Here is an 18,604-nt window from a genome sequence, read left to right as displayed (position 1 = left end):
AGCAAAGCAGTTTATTTACAATTATCCACAGGTAAGTGTTACCCATGAGTCTTTCCTCATCGAACACACGAGTGCATTTTACAGCAAAATCTTTGGGCTTGCAAACAGAAAGAAGCTCAGTATTTTTATTATTTTTTTTAAATCTTAAAATCAATACAATCATGCTTTTCTGGTGATGATTAGTCTTGTGATCATTTCAACTGAAATACCATTAATAGTCGGAGCAGCATCAAACAGTGGACCAGCTGTATGTTGATTCTGGTAGTGTGACACAATTTAAACGCTAGAAAAAGTAGAAAATACCAAATTTTACATTGATAAAGTCTTTGATTTCCAATGTTTTTTTTTTGTTTTTTTCTTTAAAGATATTGCAGATTCAAGTAATAAGCAAACGACTGATCCATCACTGATACCAGTCAGTGTCAGCACAAGCGTCCCTCTGGGCTCAGTGTCTTGCTCAAGGACACTTCAGCAGATGAAAAGATGTACAGGCACAAGGTCCTAACCCTCGTCCCTGGGGCCAAAGGTGCTCCACTCTGGCCACCGGAGTCCCCACCTGCACGCCCTGACCGCTGGTTAATGGCATCTTTGCACTCATGAACAGCTCCCCCACTAGAGCACCATAAATGTGCTAGTAATACACTCTAACATAGAGCACTGGAAATTCAACAGTGATAAAAGCAGTCTCGGGGGAGTCCGTAGTGAAAATTTGACTGGTAGAAAAAGAGTGGAATACTTGAGTGAAAAACAGGAGGTCAAGTCTTTTCTGCAGGTACCTGTGTACAAACATTCATAACTCTCCATGCAGATATTTGATGTGATTAGAAAAATGTAGAGGAAAAACAAACCAATGGTCCATTCAAATGACTTGTGTGGTGTTTATGAACACAGCTTATTATTATTGTTGGTTTTTTTTAAATCCAGACTTACTTCCCAAAATGTTCCATCCCCCTGTGTCTTGCAATATGCAAAAAAGAAAAGTGCACTTTTAAGACGATGACTTGAGAAAAAGATGAGTCATTCTGAGGAATAACAGTCCAGCCAAAACCAGACGCCTAAAAAGGCTCGTTTAAATGTTACGCAGCTCAAGAGGTATCCAATCATACCAAAGTTTACGAGAGGTTTATATTCATAAAAAGATGTAAGAATGGGGGGGGCGGGTCACCAGATTCAAATGAAAAAAGCTCTCTTAATCAACAAGAGAAAATACACAAAGTCATGAAGATAAGGACATGAGACATGCAAACTAGAAAACTAATTATTTTCTAGACGCTTGAACCCCCGTCTGTTTTAGTTTTTTTAGAAGTCTGTGTGTTGTTGATGACTTTCAAAGTCATATAACGTTTGTTTAAAACAAAAAAAAAGTATGTCCCTTTGGCTGATTCCAGTTGTGAAAGAGGAGGGAGGAGCTTGTCTGTGGTGGTGGGAGAGAGTGATGGAGGATCAGGAGGAGCCCAGCGGCCGTCCTCCTGATGGCTTAATGCTAAGAGGTCTGCAGCAGGCGTCTGTAGTGGGGCATGATCTCATTCTCCGGCAGGTGCAGGTTGAACTCCAGGGCGACCAAGACGGGGAACTCGAAGGCGATCAGCTCTCTGCGGTTCACTCTGAACCTCTCCTCCAGTTTCTGCAAGAAAAAACAGCATGTTATGAAACAGGAAAAGTTTCAAAATGACTCAAAAACCACATCCACTCATTTATATTGTAGATTTTACACAAACTCCTGCTTTTAGTTGAGCCACCAGACTTTTTATTGATCATAATGTTTTACTACAGAGACTGAAGCACTGGAGAAAAACAAGGAACCACACTAAACTGCTTTAAAGGGGACCTATTATGGCATCTAATACCTATTTTGAACAGGCCTTGAATGTCTTAAAAACAAGCTTTTGATTGTTTTTGCTCAATAAATTAGGAGCATGAGCAGAATCTGAACGGCTCGTAGAAGCCACATCACCATGGACGGCTCATCCGGGCGGCTGTACAGACACTGCAGAATTTGGTTGCTTTCCTCCATCTGAGGGGAGACCACTTTATAGATGTTAAAGCAAGAAAAAACGTGTTTTTCATAATAGGTCCCCTTTAAGTCGAATTTAACTGACAGATTCCTGTTGTCCATGTAAACAGTAAGTCGCACCTTTTCGCAACAGATCTAAATAGTTTTCATTTTTATTTATTTTAAATATACTGTGTGCGCACTAAGGGTGCGTCCCAATACTTCCCCTCGCCCTCGTTTTGATCCCTCCCCCTAACTTTTGCGTGTTCCTGTGAAGGTAGTGGTGTCCCAATTCCTCTTTTCACCTAGGGGGAGTGGGCATAACGAGGGCAAGGGGCTGAGAATAGCCCCTACGGATCGAGGGATTTCACATGCTGACTTCGCGAGCGAGGGGGTATAAAAATTTCCCAGAATGCTTTTCGTCGTCATTTGCGGACTGAATCCAAAAAAAAACATGGCGGACATTTCTTAATTTTTTTTGTGAATAAAATCAATATTTTGAGTTAGTTTCTGCATAAAAATGCGTTTTTGATTACATTTCTAGCGAGAAATATATATTTTACTTATAGAATATTCACTCAGTGAATGTACATAATCCCTTTTTTGTCTGTTGTTCGCGAAGAATCGCGCCGGAGTAAGGGCTGTTAGGTTATGCCGTAGGCTACGTAAGCTACGCCGTAGGCTCTGCGTCGATTTGATTTTATTCCCCACCCCCTAAAAAAGAAGGGCGAGTGAAGAAAAAAAGGGCGAGTGAAGAAAAGTAGGGGGAGTATTGAGATTGGGCCTAAAATGTGTGAGTTTTATGAATCAAAAATTACAGAATGAGGCGACATAGAGCCACTGATCAGTGAGGATGACTTTGTTTTCCTCTCACTTATTTAAAAAGGTATTAAAAAAAAGAAAAGAAAAAGAAAACAATGCTTTGAATAATACGCCTGGCACAAACAACACAGAAGGATTAAAAGCACGAACGAGGACAGCAGAAATATCCGGCTCATTCACAGGTTTATTGCAAGATGTCGCTGGTCCAGTTTGAGTTTTCCCTGCTGGTGACACTCGTGTCGCACATCAAAAATAGGACCACAGATTTCGGGATCCAGTTCAGAGTATTGGTTTTATATAAAGTGCTGGGAAGTGGGCGTTGCATATGTGAGGGATCCAAATGGTCAAAGAATTCTCAAAAAAATGAAAAAAAAGCCAGAAACCTAACAATATTCTGGACACTTAATTGACAGACGACATTTTCCCAGTCCGTGTTTGTGGGAATAGGACAGTGTTTACTTGTCAGCATGTGACAAAAGTGGATGGCAAATACAGACTACAGATCATAGGTCATTAAGTTCCACAGGCTTCTTTGCTTGGATCAATACTTTCCATTTTATAAATACTACCATTAGCCTTTGTTAACAAGCAAAATGGCATAAATTTCTGTTTTCATGGAGATGTCACACTGTTATATTATCTATAAAGATGCAACTTTGAAATTTAGTTTTTTTCTTAATAGTTTTGCCATTTGACTCCCTCTGGGGCCACTTTCTTTGATTGTGTATTCATTTTAAAATTAGAAACACTTTGTCTCATGTGAGGCAGAAAAAAAACAGACAAAAAGTCCCAAAAGTTGATTAATTCCACCACGTCTAAATGCCCTTCAGTCTCTCTGTAAAAAAAAAATGTAACTTTTTCTTTACATGTAATGCTCCTATTGATCGTGCTGCTTAAAGCAGCGTTTCTTAAAGATCTTATAGTCGCGTAACATCCCAGCAGATGTTCTCCTGGCTCCGTGAGTTTCCAAAAGTAGAACCTTCATAAATCAGGTCTCACTCTTGTATGGGTTTGGGAGGCAGACACCCCCTCTACAAATATGATTATGATCAAAGCGTTTCCCTTTAATAATGCTGATGATCAGAGCTGGTTCAGGTGACCCTGAACGTCCCTCGGTTCTGCTGCTGAGGAAGCTCCCCATCTCCTGTCCTCCATCCATTACTGCGTGTCATTGTGAGGTTGCATGAACTGGGTCGATCTTGTGGAGTTTGATCATTACAACAGGGTTACGTCTTCAAGCGATGCGCTGGATTTTACTGGTCTCCAGATTGATGAGATTAACGCGCCAGTATCTCTGCACCCGTGCAACCTCAGTACCATTGGAACGAACATTCCCCTAGGCTGCGTTCGCATCTCATACCTGAGCCTCCCGGCATGCTCATTTTTCTCAACGACAGATCACACCGCTGCACCTCAACCGTTAGGCCTGTGTTGAAAAAAATAGATTTCCCAATTCTAAATCGATTCTCATATTAATTCCTAAAAATCGATTCATATGTCTAAAGATCGATTTTTTTTAAATTTTTTTTGGGGGGGGGGTTTATCCCCAAAAAAGGAATGTTTTGTTGGACACAAGATGTTTTTGCCTTTAAATATGTTTAAAGGCATGAAATCATTAAAGTGTTTGGTTATAATTGCATAAATTGTCTATATTTCATTACTTTATATACTGTCTTGGGGTTACATTTGCAAAAAATGCTAAAAACCAAATGCTCAAAAATTAAAAACCAAAATAGACTGAAAATGGAACAAATAAAAACGGAATGTCGGAAAAAATAAAACTGATTTTATCCGTCTCTGTTTGCTGCCCTGGATCTGTTTGGTAATTCTGACCCACATGATGTTTCTGAAAGCAGTTCTATCAGCATTCTGGGAGCTGATTGGTCCTTACAGCATCATTAGCTGCCAATACTTGCTGTTTAATCTCAATATAATACTAGTAGTAATATTTTGCATAACTACAGTCATATAATTCATGCAACAGCTCAAAAAACAGTTTTAATAACAGTAACCCAAATCAATATCGGAATCGAATCAAATCGAATCAAATCTTGATAATCGATTCTGAATCTTAAGAATCGGAATCGAATCGATTCTTGACATTTGAATCGATCCCCAGCCCTAACAACCGTGTTCTGTTTTAGGTGAAAACGAGATGAAGTCCAGAGCAGGACTTCTGTCGGTTGTTAATCCAGCTGTACAATGCTGGCCATAAAGCAGCCTGAGTAGCCAACAGGTGCCAGATTACCTGTGGAATACTAACCCGGGAGAACTCGCTGACATCCTTTGGATTTTTGAAATATATTCATTAGACAGATGGCAGATTAAAGATAGAAGACACACTGCCTTTTTTTTTTTTAAAAAGGCGTAAATAAAGAGACTTACGTCTATAAGAAGTTTGACTTCATGCTTTTTGAGATCGCCGCCGATCTTGGCCGCCAGAAGGACACAAGCTCCAGCGCAGAGTTTACGGTTCTGCTTGTTTAGTTTGCCTTGAAGAACCAGTTTTTCAAAGTAGACGAAAGCCATGGCCACCGTCGGCTCCTCAAACCCACATTCATCCTGGGCCAGCTTTTTTATCTCCCTTTTCAAGCTGCACATAGATTTAAAAGAAAAAAAGTGTGAATGAGGAAAGAAAGGAGAGAAATAAGTAAATGTTTTAGTTTAACTGCAGTGTGACGAAAAAACGATCCTGGATGTTGCGCTTTTCCCTGCGTTTACCTCCGTATCTTGCTGAGAGTGAGCCTGATGTGGGGGAACTTCTCCTTGAAGGTTTCGTTCATGTCCTTCTTGAGGTCAAAGGGTTTGACGTATTCGATGACCGTAGTCTGCAGAGAAAACCAGAGTCGGTGTCAGAATGACCACATTCTCGTCACCGGGAGCAACGTGACTAGATCCCCACACCGCGGGATTGGATTCCTCCGTCTGATACCCGCTGGTCGTGTTGTCTGTGACACGCCAAAGGACAGCGTCTGATATCCCTTTTTTTTTCTCCGTCACCCTGAACATATCCAGCGTGTACCACAAAACCATTATTTGACAGAAAAGAACATAGACTGTCCTTGTAATATAAAAACTCTACAACACAGCATATTGTTTTATTTGTGTAGTGTTGTGTAGTGTGTGTAGTGTTGTGATGTGGCTTTAAGACTGATCTTCAACGCCGCAGAAAATGTGCTGAAAAGCAGTGGGAGGACAAACACGCTTTAATGGCTTCATGAAATGTGAACTTGATAAGAAGCAGTTGTTACATTCGGCCTCCTCTTGAACCGAAACCTGAATCCTGATGACGCAAAAGCACCTGACAGATTACCAGACAGTTCAGTTCAGGTCTGTGTTCTTCAAAAGACCAGTTTTAGGGCTAAAATGTTGTACACAACATAAATACAGCATACACTGTAAAAAGCCTTTTTAGTGGCTTCCAAATCATCGGTTTATGGAATAAAGACAATATTACATTTCTCTCCATATTGCAAATCAATCTCGTGAAAATAAATATTCAATTAAATAAAAAAAAGCTAAGGTTTAAGATAGGAGGGTCTGGTTGAGTTTACACAGAGTGACAAATGTTGTTTTTCTTGTCTTGTCTTCACTGTTTAGATTCATTCAGGCAAAACGTTTTCTCAATAAAACCCAAACTTCACTGTAGGTCTGTTCAAATGTTCAAATGCACTTCGTTTAACTATGAATGCAAATATCATGACCCAGAGTCTGTTTTATCTTCTTTTTTTAATTTTATATGTTGCAGTTGCTTTAACAACTACACTTTTAAAGCTCAAACAAGGATTTTGCTGCATTCAAGAGTTTAAGTGACACAAATTGGACTCGTTTCTCTCTAAACAGTTCGATTATTCACCTTCTTAATTTCGTAATGAAAAGGGTGGTTGAAGTGCTTTCTTGATTTTTCATCATTTCATTCTTCCACGTAATAAACACTGCTGTTCTTATTAAAGGGTCGGTCTGGATCTTTTTGCATTTACCTACTAACAGTTGCTCAATACAACAGGAAACCAGTCTGGCATCAACTTTTGATGAAAATACATTTCCACGCATCCACAAGGCCGGGAAGATTGGCTTTTAACTGATGTCACGCCCCGTCCTCTAAGAAAACGTGTGCTCAACTTGAATAGCAGAAGAATTTGCTGGTTCAATTCCTCAACACAATAGCTATTGTTGTCAGACACGGGGTTTGTAATTGGAGGAAGAGAAAAAAAGAAAAAGAAAAACAGCCTCGGCCGCGACTCGTCATTTCAGCTATGTCAGTTGTTGCCATCTCTGCCACAAACAGACTCAAGGGAAGAACGACCACGTTTGAGTCCAGCTGTTGTTTCTTCTTCTCCTTTTTCCAAAACACAATAAAATAGAGTTTTGTTTGAAAGATAGTAGACTTAAACAACGCTATTATTCACTCAGACCCAGAAAGGTGGGACAGGGATCGTAACAACGACCTCGCTGATTAAAATAGTCTCAAACATCCTCCTGACTCAAAACATGCTGACGTAACGCAAAACTGTAGGAAAAACAAAGTGCAGACACATCTTCCCTGTGTTATTGTTCCTGGTTGTGGTGGGAAGACTCGGCACAAAAATGTAAATTAGGCGATAAAAGTTCAAATAGCCATTGGAAGAAAAACAGCAGAGATTTCAGGAGCCAGTTCTGCATGGAAACATCCCCTGTATCTTATCCCAGGTGGAAAGGAGGTGGCTCTTGTTGCTGGTTTCAGTGTGTTTACATGCAGTCAGAGCGTTTTCTCACCATGTAAGACGGGAATATGAGGACTCTCTTGTGTTTCCCACAAGGCCATTGTGGGTCGTCCAGCAGATTGGGGTCATACTCTCGAAAATCTCCCAAGTCGTTCCCTGCAGAAAGATAACAACTATTACAGAGGCTGAGCCGGAATTTGACTGAATTTGATAAAAAACCTTGAGAGGCTGCTGGTTATAAACGCTCAGAATGACTAACCTGTGTCCAAGCTGCTCTGGTTGCTGTTGGCTCTGCCCAGACTCAGGCTGCGGTGGCTCGCGTTGCGAGACTGAGAGAACGACGACGTGGAGTCGATTGTATTTCTTCGACCGCCCAACACGTTAGTGGGGTACAGGAACTGGGTGTAGGACACAGTCTGCAAAAACACGGGTCTTTATAGATTTGGCAAGGAAATGTAGAGTAGTTTGGTCTTTCTGCAGAATCACTGGTCACCTGCAGTCAATAGTTTAGTTCAATTCACTTGATTAATATCACGCCAATCCACTACAAAAGTCATCTCAAGACACAGTTACGTACAATCCACTTCAGTCCATTTATACTCCAATTCAAATCTCATCTAGTAACTATTGATCCACCTTTTCTATTTATTCTGTCTTTGCAAATATCTAAGAGAAAAATAATAGAAATAATGCTTAGCATTTAAACAACCAAACACAAACTATATATCTTTTTTTTTTCATTCAAATTCTTTATTTCATTCAAAAAACAAAACAATTTAATACAAACACAAATACAAATGTTCCTAACTTATGAATGAAAAGGGAGCAGAAAGAAGAAGAATCTTATCTGATCTGCCCCTTTCACAAATAACATAAATTAATAATAATAAAAAAAAAATAAAAATAAAAATAAAAAAAAACAACTAAGTGAATAAAAACAACTAAAATAAAATTAAAATAACATTAAATAAAATTACCACCGCCTACGGGTATGTCAATCAAACTCAACATTTTTCGTTATATTTCCTTAACATACAGGCTTTAATTGTTCTTTTGAATGTAATGTTTGATTTGGATTCTTTGTTTTCTTTGTTCAGATTGTTCCATAAATTGATTCCTTTCACAGAAACACAACGTTCCATCAATTTTGTCCTGCATCTTGGTTTTATAAAAATCTCTGTTCCTTTTAAGTTATACTTGCTTTTTCTTTTTTCAAATCTTTAATCTTATCTAACCTGAAATGCTGATGGGATTTATTTTTCTTCTCTTTTTTTTTCTCTACATTTGCAGTTGATTGTTGCACATAAAAAGCTAAAATATATTAAGATCTAAAATGCCAGTAATACCAAAGAAACCCTGGCAAACATCTTTGCCAGCTAGTTTATGAAAAGCATTGCAGGAAAATGATATATCTGTGTCACGATCCATTTTCTACACACCACAGGAAACAACCACACTGACTGTTATTGTTTTCTCACCTTCCCATCTGCTCCCAACTCCACGCCCTCCAGCCCAATCACCATCTCCTTGGCACTCACACCTCCGGATGGGTGGCGCTGGCGTCCCTCCACCTTTGCATCTCTATTGAGAACAAGACTTTCAGAGCTCTCGCCGCACACACACACGTTACACTGCAGCTTCTGTTGAGGCCCGCTCCTCTTCTTAAATCCCGCCTAGCCCTGATCTAGCTTCTCTCTTCTTCTTTCAGATAGAAAAAAAAAAAGGGAATGCTATATTGATCTGTCCTCGTCAGCTGGCCTAGTTTTCTGTAATTGCTTGTGTCTTTGTGTGCATCTCAGGGCGGTCTAAAATAAAAGTGCGCCCTTGGGAGGTGGGATGGAGGAGTTTTGCTCAGCAGGCCAACCTCTTTAAAGTCAGTGCTTGAAATGCCATACTGGTGTGGGAGATTTTCAGGAGCCCTGTAACACTCTCCTGAAAGGGAAAACAGGCAGCGGGAGAGCAAAGTGTGTCAGTGGAGCAAAGAGTGGGCACATTTGTACTGTAAACATATCATACGGGCCTGATATTTGCAGCACAAAGTTCAATATAATGACGTTGCATGAAATATTAGCCTTTATTACTACCGTATTTTCTGGACTATAAGCCGCTACTTTTTTCATAGGTTTTGAACCATGCGGCTTATACAAAGGTGCAGCTATTCTGTGAATTTTTCTTCCACCGCTCGGGGCGCTCTAACCGGAATTAGAATCAAAACTAAGACAAAATAAATGCAAAGAAGAATACACTACTTCTTCTTTAGCAGATAGAAGTAGGTAGAAGCAGATTTCAAACAGATAAATAAATACCGGTTATTTTCTCTTGGTTCTGTCCCGTTTTAATCAGCAAAGTTGCTGCCGTGTTAAGACACTGTTAGGAAAGATCTATTTAGGTACAAACATGTACATCATTTACAGTTCAAAATCCTTCTGTACATGTAGTAAATATCTCTAACAACATAAATATCTGCGGCTTGCATATCTTTTTTTTTTTTTTAAATAGAGCGGATGCGGCTTGTATGCAGGTGCAGCTTGTATATCATTTTTTTATTATTTAAAAAAAAAAACAGAGCGGGTGCGGCTTATATGCAGGTGCGGCTTATAGTCCAGAAAATACAGTACTTTTTCATATTAAATAAATGCAAATTGGAATATCTGCTTTTCATCTTAGCATTTTTTATTTTCTGTCAATATCTAAATCCTAAACTAGTGACAAGGAAATGAGTCAGTCCTATTTTTTTATCTGCAAAAATTCTGTATTTTGCAGAGAAATAATGCTCAGTGTGATGAAAAAGATATCACCTGAGTTTGTCTCATATTGGCTTCATTTTGTGTCAATATTTGTGATGCCCCACCAGGACCCAGCAGAGCTGCAATCGTAAGCCTATCTTGTTTTCCTGCTGCTCTCTTATCTCCCCCCCAGGCCCAGCCCTCGCTGTCAACCCAAAACCCTGTTCAGATACATAGACGCAAGTTACAGAGCGAGGCCTCACATGACCCGCGCAGTGTTGTGCGGACATGCGGGGCTGGCGTGTTATAATAAAAACAGTCTTAACAGGCAGAGAAGCACGACGGGTCACAATGTTAGCAGATGCATCATAGGCGTGAAGATTCCTGGTCAGCAGACGTCTTAAGAAACCGTGCAAATTAAATGGGGGAGGGGGGTGAAGTGGGGGCAAGATTCAGAGAGGAGATGGGAAGCTTTGTAGTGAGATAGCTTCTCTATGAAGCCATTCAGGGGAAAAAAAAATACAAAAGACTGCTTTATTCTACTGAGAATACAGATAAATTGGAGGAAATGAGAGGAAAATCCAGTACCATGCATGGATCACAGGTTTCAGACATTTCTGTTAGTAGTCTTATAAACTCTTTAAAGTGCTCATCATGCCCTGTCAAATGCTTTTAAATCTATTATCGGGCAAAGGAAGAATGAACGCTCACATAACTGAAGGAATCTGGAGCCCTGCTGGACTCTTAATGAACAAATACTTTACAGCTCACACACGCAATTTAATAACGGGTAGACTGGTTCAGAGCAACTCCCCACCCACAGTTCTGGCTGTCGCCACCCATTACATTTTCCACAAACAATCCTACTTCAACCACTCTCCGACGCTTAAAATATTACTGAATGAGTCTTTTCGAACGTCAGAAGAGATCTGGCAGCGGAGAAAGAGCATGCAGCATCCACACAGATGACACAGTGATGAACCATTAACCAGAGGTAAAAACATCTGTCAGCACCTAAAATGTGAAAAATAAATAAATAAATACTTGGGTAATTTGAACTGATTGAAAAGGATTTTAAAAACACCTTAATTTTATATAAAGAAGTTTTGGTTTTGGTTCCATATCGCTACTTTTAAGTAGTTATGTTTCAGACTGGTACATTTTATTGGTATAATTTTAATTTAACTTCACTATTTTTTATTTCAAATTTAAAAAAAATAATTGAATAATAAAAAAGGTTAACTTGAAAGTGAGAGGTTATAACCTGTTATAAACCTGACCAACCTTAACAAATAATATAAATAATTCCTTTGTGGCTCAAACATTTTGAAATCATCTGTTTTATAGTCTAACCCTTTGAGAGAAAAAAGAAAAAAATCCACAATTTGAGAAGAGATCTCCCACATGAATCTCAAGTTACTGGAAGACAGACGACGCAGGGCGGAGTAAAGGAGTTTGAGCCGAGTCATCCAGTAACAGCCAAAGTCTAACTATCGTCTGTGAATTGGCAACAGCGAGCAGTCCAATGTGCTTATTGGACAGCAGTGGGGGTTCATTAACCCTTGACCCCACAGTGATTGGCTGCCTTAGGAAATTCCACAAATGCTCTGAGCCTTTTCTGCTCCTCACCAAACCCTAGTGTGAAGCTTTTCTTTCTGCAAATTGTGATTTCGCTTGTTTATCTTCCCCCTTCCCTTCCTCTAAAACACACGGTTTGATGTGCCGTGGACGGTGCCTGAACCAAGGCCTCCTCACATCAATCCTTTCACATCTTTCTTTTTTTCCAACTACCGTTGAGCCAGAATGTTTTTATTTGTCTAGAGCAGGGGTCGGCAACCCATTTCGACTTTTTTCTCGAAATTTTGACTTTTTTCCTCGTCATTTTGACTTTTTTCTCAACATTTAAACTTTTTTCTCAACATTTCGACTTTTTTCTCAACATTTCGACTTTTTTCTCAAGATTGTACTTCAACATTAATCTTGACATTTCAACTTTTTTCTCGAAATTTTGACCTTTTTCTCGAAATTTTGACTTTTTTCTCGACATTTTGACTTTTTTCTCAAAATTTTGACTTTTTTCTCGTCATTTCGACTTTTTTCTCAACATTTCGACTTTTTTCTCAACATTGTACTTCAACATTAATCTCGAGATTTCGACTTTTTTCTCGAACTGTATAATGAAAAAAAAAATCTTCCTCCAGTTATAACTAATATAGAAACATGCAGCATGTGTTGCCTTCATTCTAAGGCTTATACAAGACTTTTCATTTTTTGCGGCTCCTGTTTTTTGTGTTTTTGGTCCAATACGGCTCTTTCAACATTTCGTGTTGCCGACCCCTGGTCTAGAGTAAAGAAATGCAAAGTTGTCAGATAGTAAAGAAAAAAAAAAGAAAAAAAAAGGTTAATCACGAGTCACAGTTAGTGGCGGCTAACGGAGCAGTCAAGAATTAAACCAGTTGGTAACACATTTAATATGAGTTGACGGTTAACATTTCTAGATAGAAAAACAAGAAGAATTGTCCGAAGCTGAAGATGGTAAACAGCCAAGTCAGTAATGCATATAACAATTAAAAAAGTGCTCAAAAGCCATCAGAGTCGTTATGGAAGAAGCAATACAAGCAACAAGCATTAAGCCGTCATCTAGTCAAAGTGTAGGACACAAATAAGCGTTTAAAGCCAATCCCAGCCCGCAGCTTATTCGTTAAACTATTGAGATAAAAAAATGCATCCACCAAAACCAAACCTTCAAGGCAGTGTGTGCCCACAGGGGGGAAGAGATGAATAAGAAAACAAAAGGGAAAGAGGGAGCACAGGTCGGACGGAGTTACAATGTTCGGCATGCCGTAGGATACATACCCCGCTTGGCTACAATCTCGATATGGCAGGACAGAAAATACACTATAGAAGGATCTTCTGCCACTGACAAGGACTATCCTATAAAAACAAAAATGGTAAACAAGCTAATCAACATCTATCTGACAACATCCACAGGTTAAAGCTGTAGAGTTTGCAGGATGAAGAGAAAACAGGTCAAAACGGTCAGCGGTTTGAAAGTGACAATGATGCATTTTTCTGTCCTGTTTATTTCTTTCTGTTTCAAATCTTTTTTATTATTTTTCACAAAGAATATAAAAATACAATGTTACATTGAGAATGTATATCCTGACCAAAAACAACAAAACAACAAATATTAAAAAATAAAAAAAAAAACCCCACTGAAGGTCTTGCTGGTGCAGGTCCAGGTAGTATCAAAATAGTTGTCTTACAAAACATATCAAGAAAAAAAATAAAACTAAATCTTGCAATCCTGAGGTAGTACATTGAGCCCACCAGCCCACCCCCCACCCAAATCCCTAAAAATGTTAATTAAAAAGGCACACAAGGAGGGAAACAAAATTGGCAGGCATATTAATATCTAAGCTTTGAGCTTATCAAATGTCAAGGGTCCACCGTGTTCACTCTCTCATCGTAAAATCTATATTGTATGAGAATCCTGAAAATAAGTTAAAAAGGGTTGCCAGGTCTTATAAAATTTATCCTCCGAGCCTCTAATTGAAAATCTTATTTTCTCTAGTGCAAGACAGTGCATAATGTCTCGTAGCCACTGAGCGTGTGTGGGCGAGGCCGCCCCCTTCCATCTAAGCAGAATGGCCCGCCTGGCCAGGAGCAAGGAGAAAGAGATCATATGACGCTCAGTAGAAGTCATTCGGGGGTCGTCATCACTAGAAGGACCGAACAAAGCACACATAGGATTTGGAACCAGTTTACGCTTCCGTATTTTCGAGAGAGTGTGGAAAACTTCATTCCAAAAAACCTGTAATCGAGGGCACAGCCAGTACATGTGAAAGAGAGTGGCGTCGTCCAACTTGCACTTATCACAGGTGGAGGTGACGTCCGGGTATATGCTGGCTATTTTGGACTTTGACATATGGGCTCTATGAACCACTTTAAATTGTATTAGGCAATGTCTTGCACATAGTGACAATTTATGGATTGATCCCAGGACCGAGTCCCAGCGGTCGGCAGATATCGGATGCCCTAAGTCCTGCTCCCACGCAGCCCTGGTCCTGTCCAGTGGCAAATACGGTATCATGGTGATATTATGGCACAATGTAGAGAGGGCGCCCTTCGCTACAGGATTAAATGATAGAAAAGTGTCAATTGGGTTGGGGCCAGGTTTTTTGGGGAAACCTGGCAGAGAGTGACGGATAAAATCCCTGACCTGTAAGTAACGGAAAAATTGTGTTTTGGGCAAATTAAATTTCTCTGAGAGGTCCTTAAAGGAGGAAAAACTATCATCTTTGAACAAGGCCGAGAATGAAGTGATGCCTTTCCTATGCCAGTCTATAAAGGAAGTATCATACTGAGAAGGAGTAAAGAAATGGTTGGAGGCAATAGGACTAAGAATCGAAAAATCTGCATACCCAAACGTTCTCCTAAATTGAGTCCACACCCTCAGAGTGGAACGTATGACTGGATTTCGTATTTGTTGGGGTATTGGATGATTAAGTGGCGCACCAAGTAGTGCAGAAAGTGACATGTTCTGGACAGAGTTAAGCTCCACAGTTGTCCATTCCGGGCCATCGGACCGAAGGTTGTATCGGTGCCAGAAAGCGAGAGAGCGGATGTTTGCCGCCCAGTAGTAATAGCGCATATTGGGGAGTCCCATACCTCCGTCTTTTTTTGATCGTTGAAGTACCGATTTGTTTATTCTGGGTCTCTTATTCTGCCAAATGTATGTGGAGACAGTCGAGTCTAGTGAAGCAAAAAAGGATTTAGGAACCAATACGGGCAAACATTGAAATAAATATGTAAACTTTGGTAATATATTCATTTTTATAGAGTTTATACGGCCAGTCAGGGTGAGAGTAAGGGGTGACCACTGCTGTAGAGAAGTTCGAACCTGCGTTTGCAAAGGAATGAAGTTTTCTTTGAAAAGGTTGTCAAATTTACGGGTGATCTCTATTCCTAGATACGTGAACTGTCGTCTCTCCGTTGTAAATGGAATGTTACTATAATCCGCACCTAGGGCCTCATCGTTTACCGGAAATATCTTCGTCTTATGCGAGTTAATCTTGTAACCTGAAAGGGGTCCAAATTCACCAAATAGAGACATCGCCGCAGATAATGAATTTGTTGGGTCCGAGACATACAGCAAGAGGTCGTCAGCATATAGAGAAACTTTGTGTTCTACGCCGCCCCTACGGATGCCAGCAATGCTGGCATTATCTCTGAGCGCGACTGCAAGCGGCTCTATAGCCATATCAAAAAGAATCGGACTCAGTGGGCAGCCTTGACGTGTTCCACGGCCTAATTTAAAAGGTTGGGAAGTTATTCCATTAGTCTGAACCGATGCAGTGGGGGCAGCATAGAGCAGTTTAACCCAGCCTATAAACCCAGGGCCAAAGCCAAACTTACCCAAAACTAAAAACAAATATCTCCATTCTACACGATCGAACGCCTTCTCAGCATCAATAGAAACAATACACTCTGGGGTTCGGTCGTGAGAAGGTGTATATAGCACATCCAGTAGGCGTCGGACATTGAAGAATGAATGGCGGTTTTTGATAAAACCTGTTTGATCAGTGGATATTATATGAGGAAGGGCTTCGTCCAGTCTGAGAGCTAGGACCTTCGCCAGAATTTTAGCATCAGTGTTGAGCAACGAGATAGGACGATAAGAGGCAGGGTCGGTGGGGTCCTTCCCTTTTTTCGCAATGAACGTTATGAATGCCTCTGTCAGCGATGGTGGAAGTGAACTACGGTGGTGTGATTCAAGTAGGGCGGCGGCAAGTTGCGTTGAAAGGGGCTTCAAGAACTGCTTAAAAAATTCAGCGGGGAATCCATCTGGTCCAGGCGTCTTCCCAGACTGCATCGAAGAGATAGCTTGAGCTAGTTCAGCTTGAGTTATAGGAGCCTCCAGCTTCTTAATTAGATCTGGCGGAATAGAGGGAATGGGCAGAGAGTTGAGAAAGGTGCTTATCCTTGACTCATCCCCATCAAATTCTGAGGAGTATAACCGAGAGTAAAAGTTCCTAAAAGTATTATTGATCTCCATCGGATTGGAAGTGATTACCCCATTATCAGAGCGGATCCCAGCTATATGTTGTTTGGCTCTGCGGCCTTTTAGCAAATTAGCGAGCAGCTTCCCTGACTTCTCCCCATGTTCGTATATAAAGCTATTGTTTTTTAACAGAATATTTTGTGTATGATAGGTTGATAAAAGGTCAAATCTGGTTTTGAGATCAATTTTTTTATTATAAAGCTCAGGGGTCTGATGTTGAGCATATTGTTTGTCAGTGTCGCGGATTTCAGATAGAAGAGCTAATTGTTCCTTTTGGGAATTTTTTTTCATATTTGCCGTAAATGAAATAATTTGGCCTCTCAAATAGGCTTTAAGCGCATCCCACACTGTAAGCGCGGATACATCCGGAGTATTGTTCGTGTCAAGGAAAAAGTAAATCTGCTCCTCCATAAACTTGACAAATTTCTCATTCGAAAGCAGAGTTGAGTTAAATCGCCAGTGCCTTGTGGGTTTCGGAACTCCAGGAAAAACCATTGACATAACCAAAGGGGCATGGTCAGAAGTAACTATGCTGTGATAATCACACGAGTTAATCTGGGGAATGATCCTGTCATCAACAAAAAAGTGATCTATCCTGGTGTATGTATGATGGACGTGGGAGAAAAAAGAGTATGTCCTATCTTTAGGGTGAAGGAGGCGCCAGACGTCAGAAACTCCACACTCCGACAGAAAGGATTGGATATATGAGGCTGACTTACTCTTTGCGGCTGGTTTGGTAGAAGAGCGATCTAGTTTTGGGTCGAACCAACAGTTAAAGTCTCCCCCCAAAATTAAAAAACGCGAGCCTAGGTCAGGGAGCTTGGAGAATACCCGTTCGAAAAAAGCAACATCATCTACGTTTGGAGCATAAATGTTAACCATGACAACATTTGTATCAAAAAGTTTCCCGGATACAATTACAAACCTGCCGTTGCCATCGGCTATGATTTGGGTAGATTCGAACGGTACGTCTCTCGATATAAGGATGGCCACTCCCCTTGCCCTGGCCTGGAAGGTAGAATGAAAACACTGCCCCCTCCACCCAGATAGAGATTTAGAATGCTCGGAAGACCGCAAATGGGTTTCCTGTAAAAAAACAATATCGGCCTTTAGTTGTTTAAGATGAGTGAGCACTTTCTTCCTCTTAACAATATTATTCAGACCCTTGACATTCCAGCTCAGTATATTAGTCCGACTAGCCATTGCCATTCAGAAAGAGAAAAGAAAAAGATAATCCCAAATGTGCACCAGCGGTTAGAAAATGTATACCTCCCCATTCCCTCCCATAACCCCCCAAAACCTTCAAAGAACAACAAACAACAAAAAACCACCTCAACACACCCCCTTTTGCAGCCAATTCAAGCTGCAACTGCAAACTCTTCCTGATTACTTTCCCATACATATACTTCTGGGTATTAACTCCTCCCTCTGAATTGAAAGTTCCTGGGAAGGAAAAAAAAAAAAAACAAAACAAAAAAAAAAAAAAATTTAATTAAAAAATTTAATAAATAAATAAAATAAAAATAAACAAAGTAAATAAAATAAATAATAATAAAATAAAAAAATAAATAAAGAAGAAGGGTACGGATAATTTAGAAAACAGCTTTATATAAAAAAAAAAAAAAAAAAAAAAAGTATGGATAATTGAAATATGAAAAGAAAATGGCTTTAGAGAGAAAGAAAAAAAATAAATAAAAATTAAAATTAAATGAAAGTAAATTAAACAAATAAAACCCAGGAAAACAAAAACAAATAGCAAGTATGCATTGGAGCATTTGTCGTTCCCATTCACACAAGAGGTAGAAAGTGCACTGTCAAATAAAAGTAGCCCAAGCAAACTGGGTGTAATACAACCGCCAGAAGGAGGGGGGGAGCTCTAAATAAAATTTAACATTGTAACTGCGTCACATCCCCGCCCCCTTTACCATGTAAACATTGCACGGAGCTTATAGAAAGGCCAAGAACACGGCCACGAAGTCACCAATTCACTTCAAAACGTCAGAAATCGAAAAAATAAAACGGGCCTTAATCACCATTAAGAAATACAAAAGAAAACAGCCTTAAAAAACGGCGTAGTGCAATAATAAAACCGGCAGCTCCCGGCCTCACGTATAAGACATGGCCCGGCAGCGCTGCTAAAAAGCTAACGTAGCTCGCGGCTAAAAACAATGCTAAACATCAAAGAAAACGTTTAATGCGCATCCCATAATTACCGTACATTACGTGCGACCCGTGCGATCACCAGTCTCGGCCTCCCCCCGGGCAGCTTAGCGGTCAGAGCTCTGTGGGCTCGGTC

The 18,604-nt window shown here is 40.1% G+C and overlaps 1 protein-coding gene across 1 annotated transcript in view; it reads right to left on the bottom strand.

Annotated features, from left to right (window-relative positions):
* Positions 1-18,604, bottom strand: part of cables1 (Cdk5 and Abl enzyme substrate 1) — a 29,695-nt gene continuing 11,091 nt past the window's right edge. The window contains exons 4-10 of the mRNA XM_061732506.1: positions 13,101-13,178; positions 8,997-9,099; positions 7,778-7,934; positions 7,571-7,674; positions 5,537-5,643; positions 5,201-5,408; positions 1-1,624 (exon numbers count right to left, since the gene is read on the bottom strand). Coding sequence (XP_061588490.1) covers positions 1,484-1,624; positions 5,201-5,408; positions 5,537-5,643; positions 7,571-7,674; positions 7,778-7,934; positions 8,997-9,099; positions 13,101-13,178 — 898 coding nt within the window. The 3' untranslated portion in view covers positions 1-1,483. The remainder of the gene's footprint in view (positions 1,625-5,200; positions 5,409-5,536; positions 5,644-7,570; positions 7,675-7,777; positions 7,935-8,996; positions 9,100-13,100; positions 13,179-18,604) is intronic.

Source organism: Cololabis saira, chromosome 10, assembly GCF_033807715.1.
Source record: "Cololabis saira isolate AMF1-May2022 chromosome 10, fColSai1.1, whole genome shotgun sequence".
Classification (NCBI taxonomy): domain Eukaryota; kingdom Metazoa; phylum Chordata; class Actinopteri; order Beloniformes; family Belonidae; genus Cololabis; species Cololabis saira.
The sequence above is the reverse complement of the archived record's forward strand: the minus strand, read 5'-3'. Positions and strand labels throughout refer to the sequence as shown.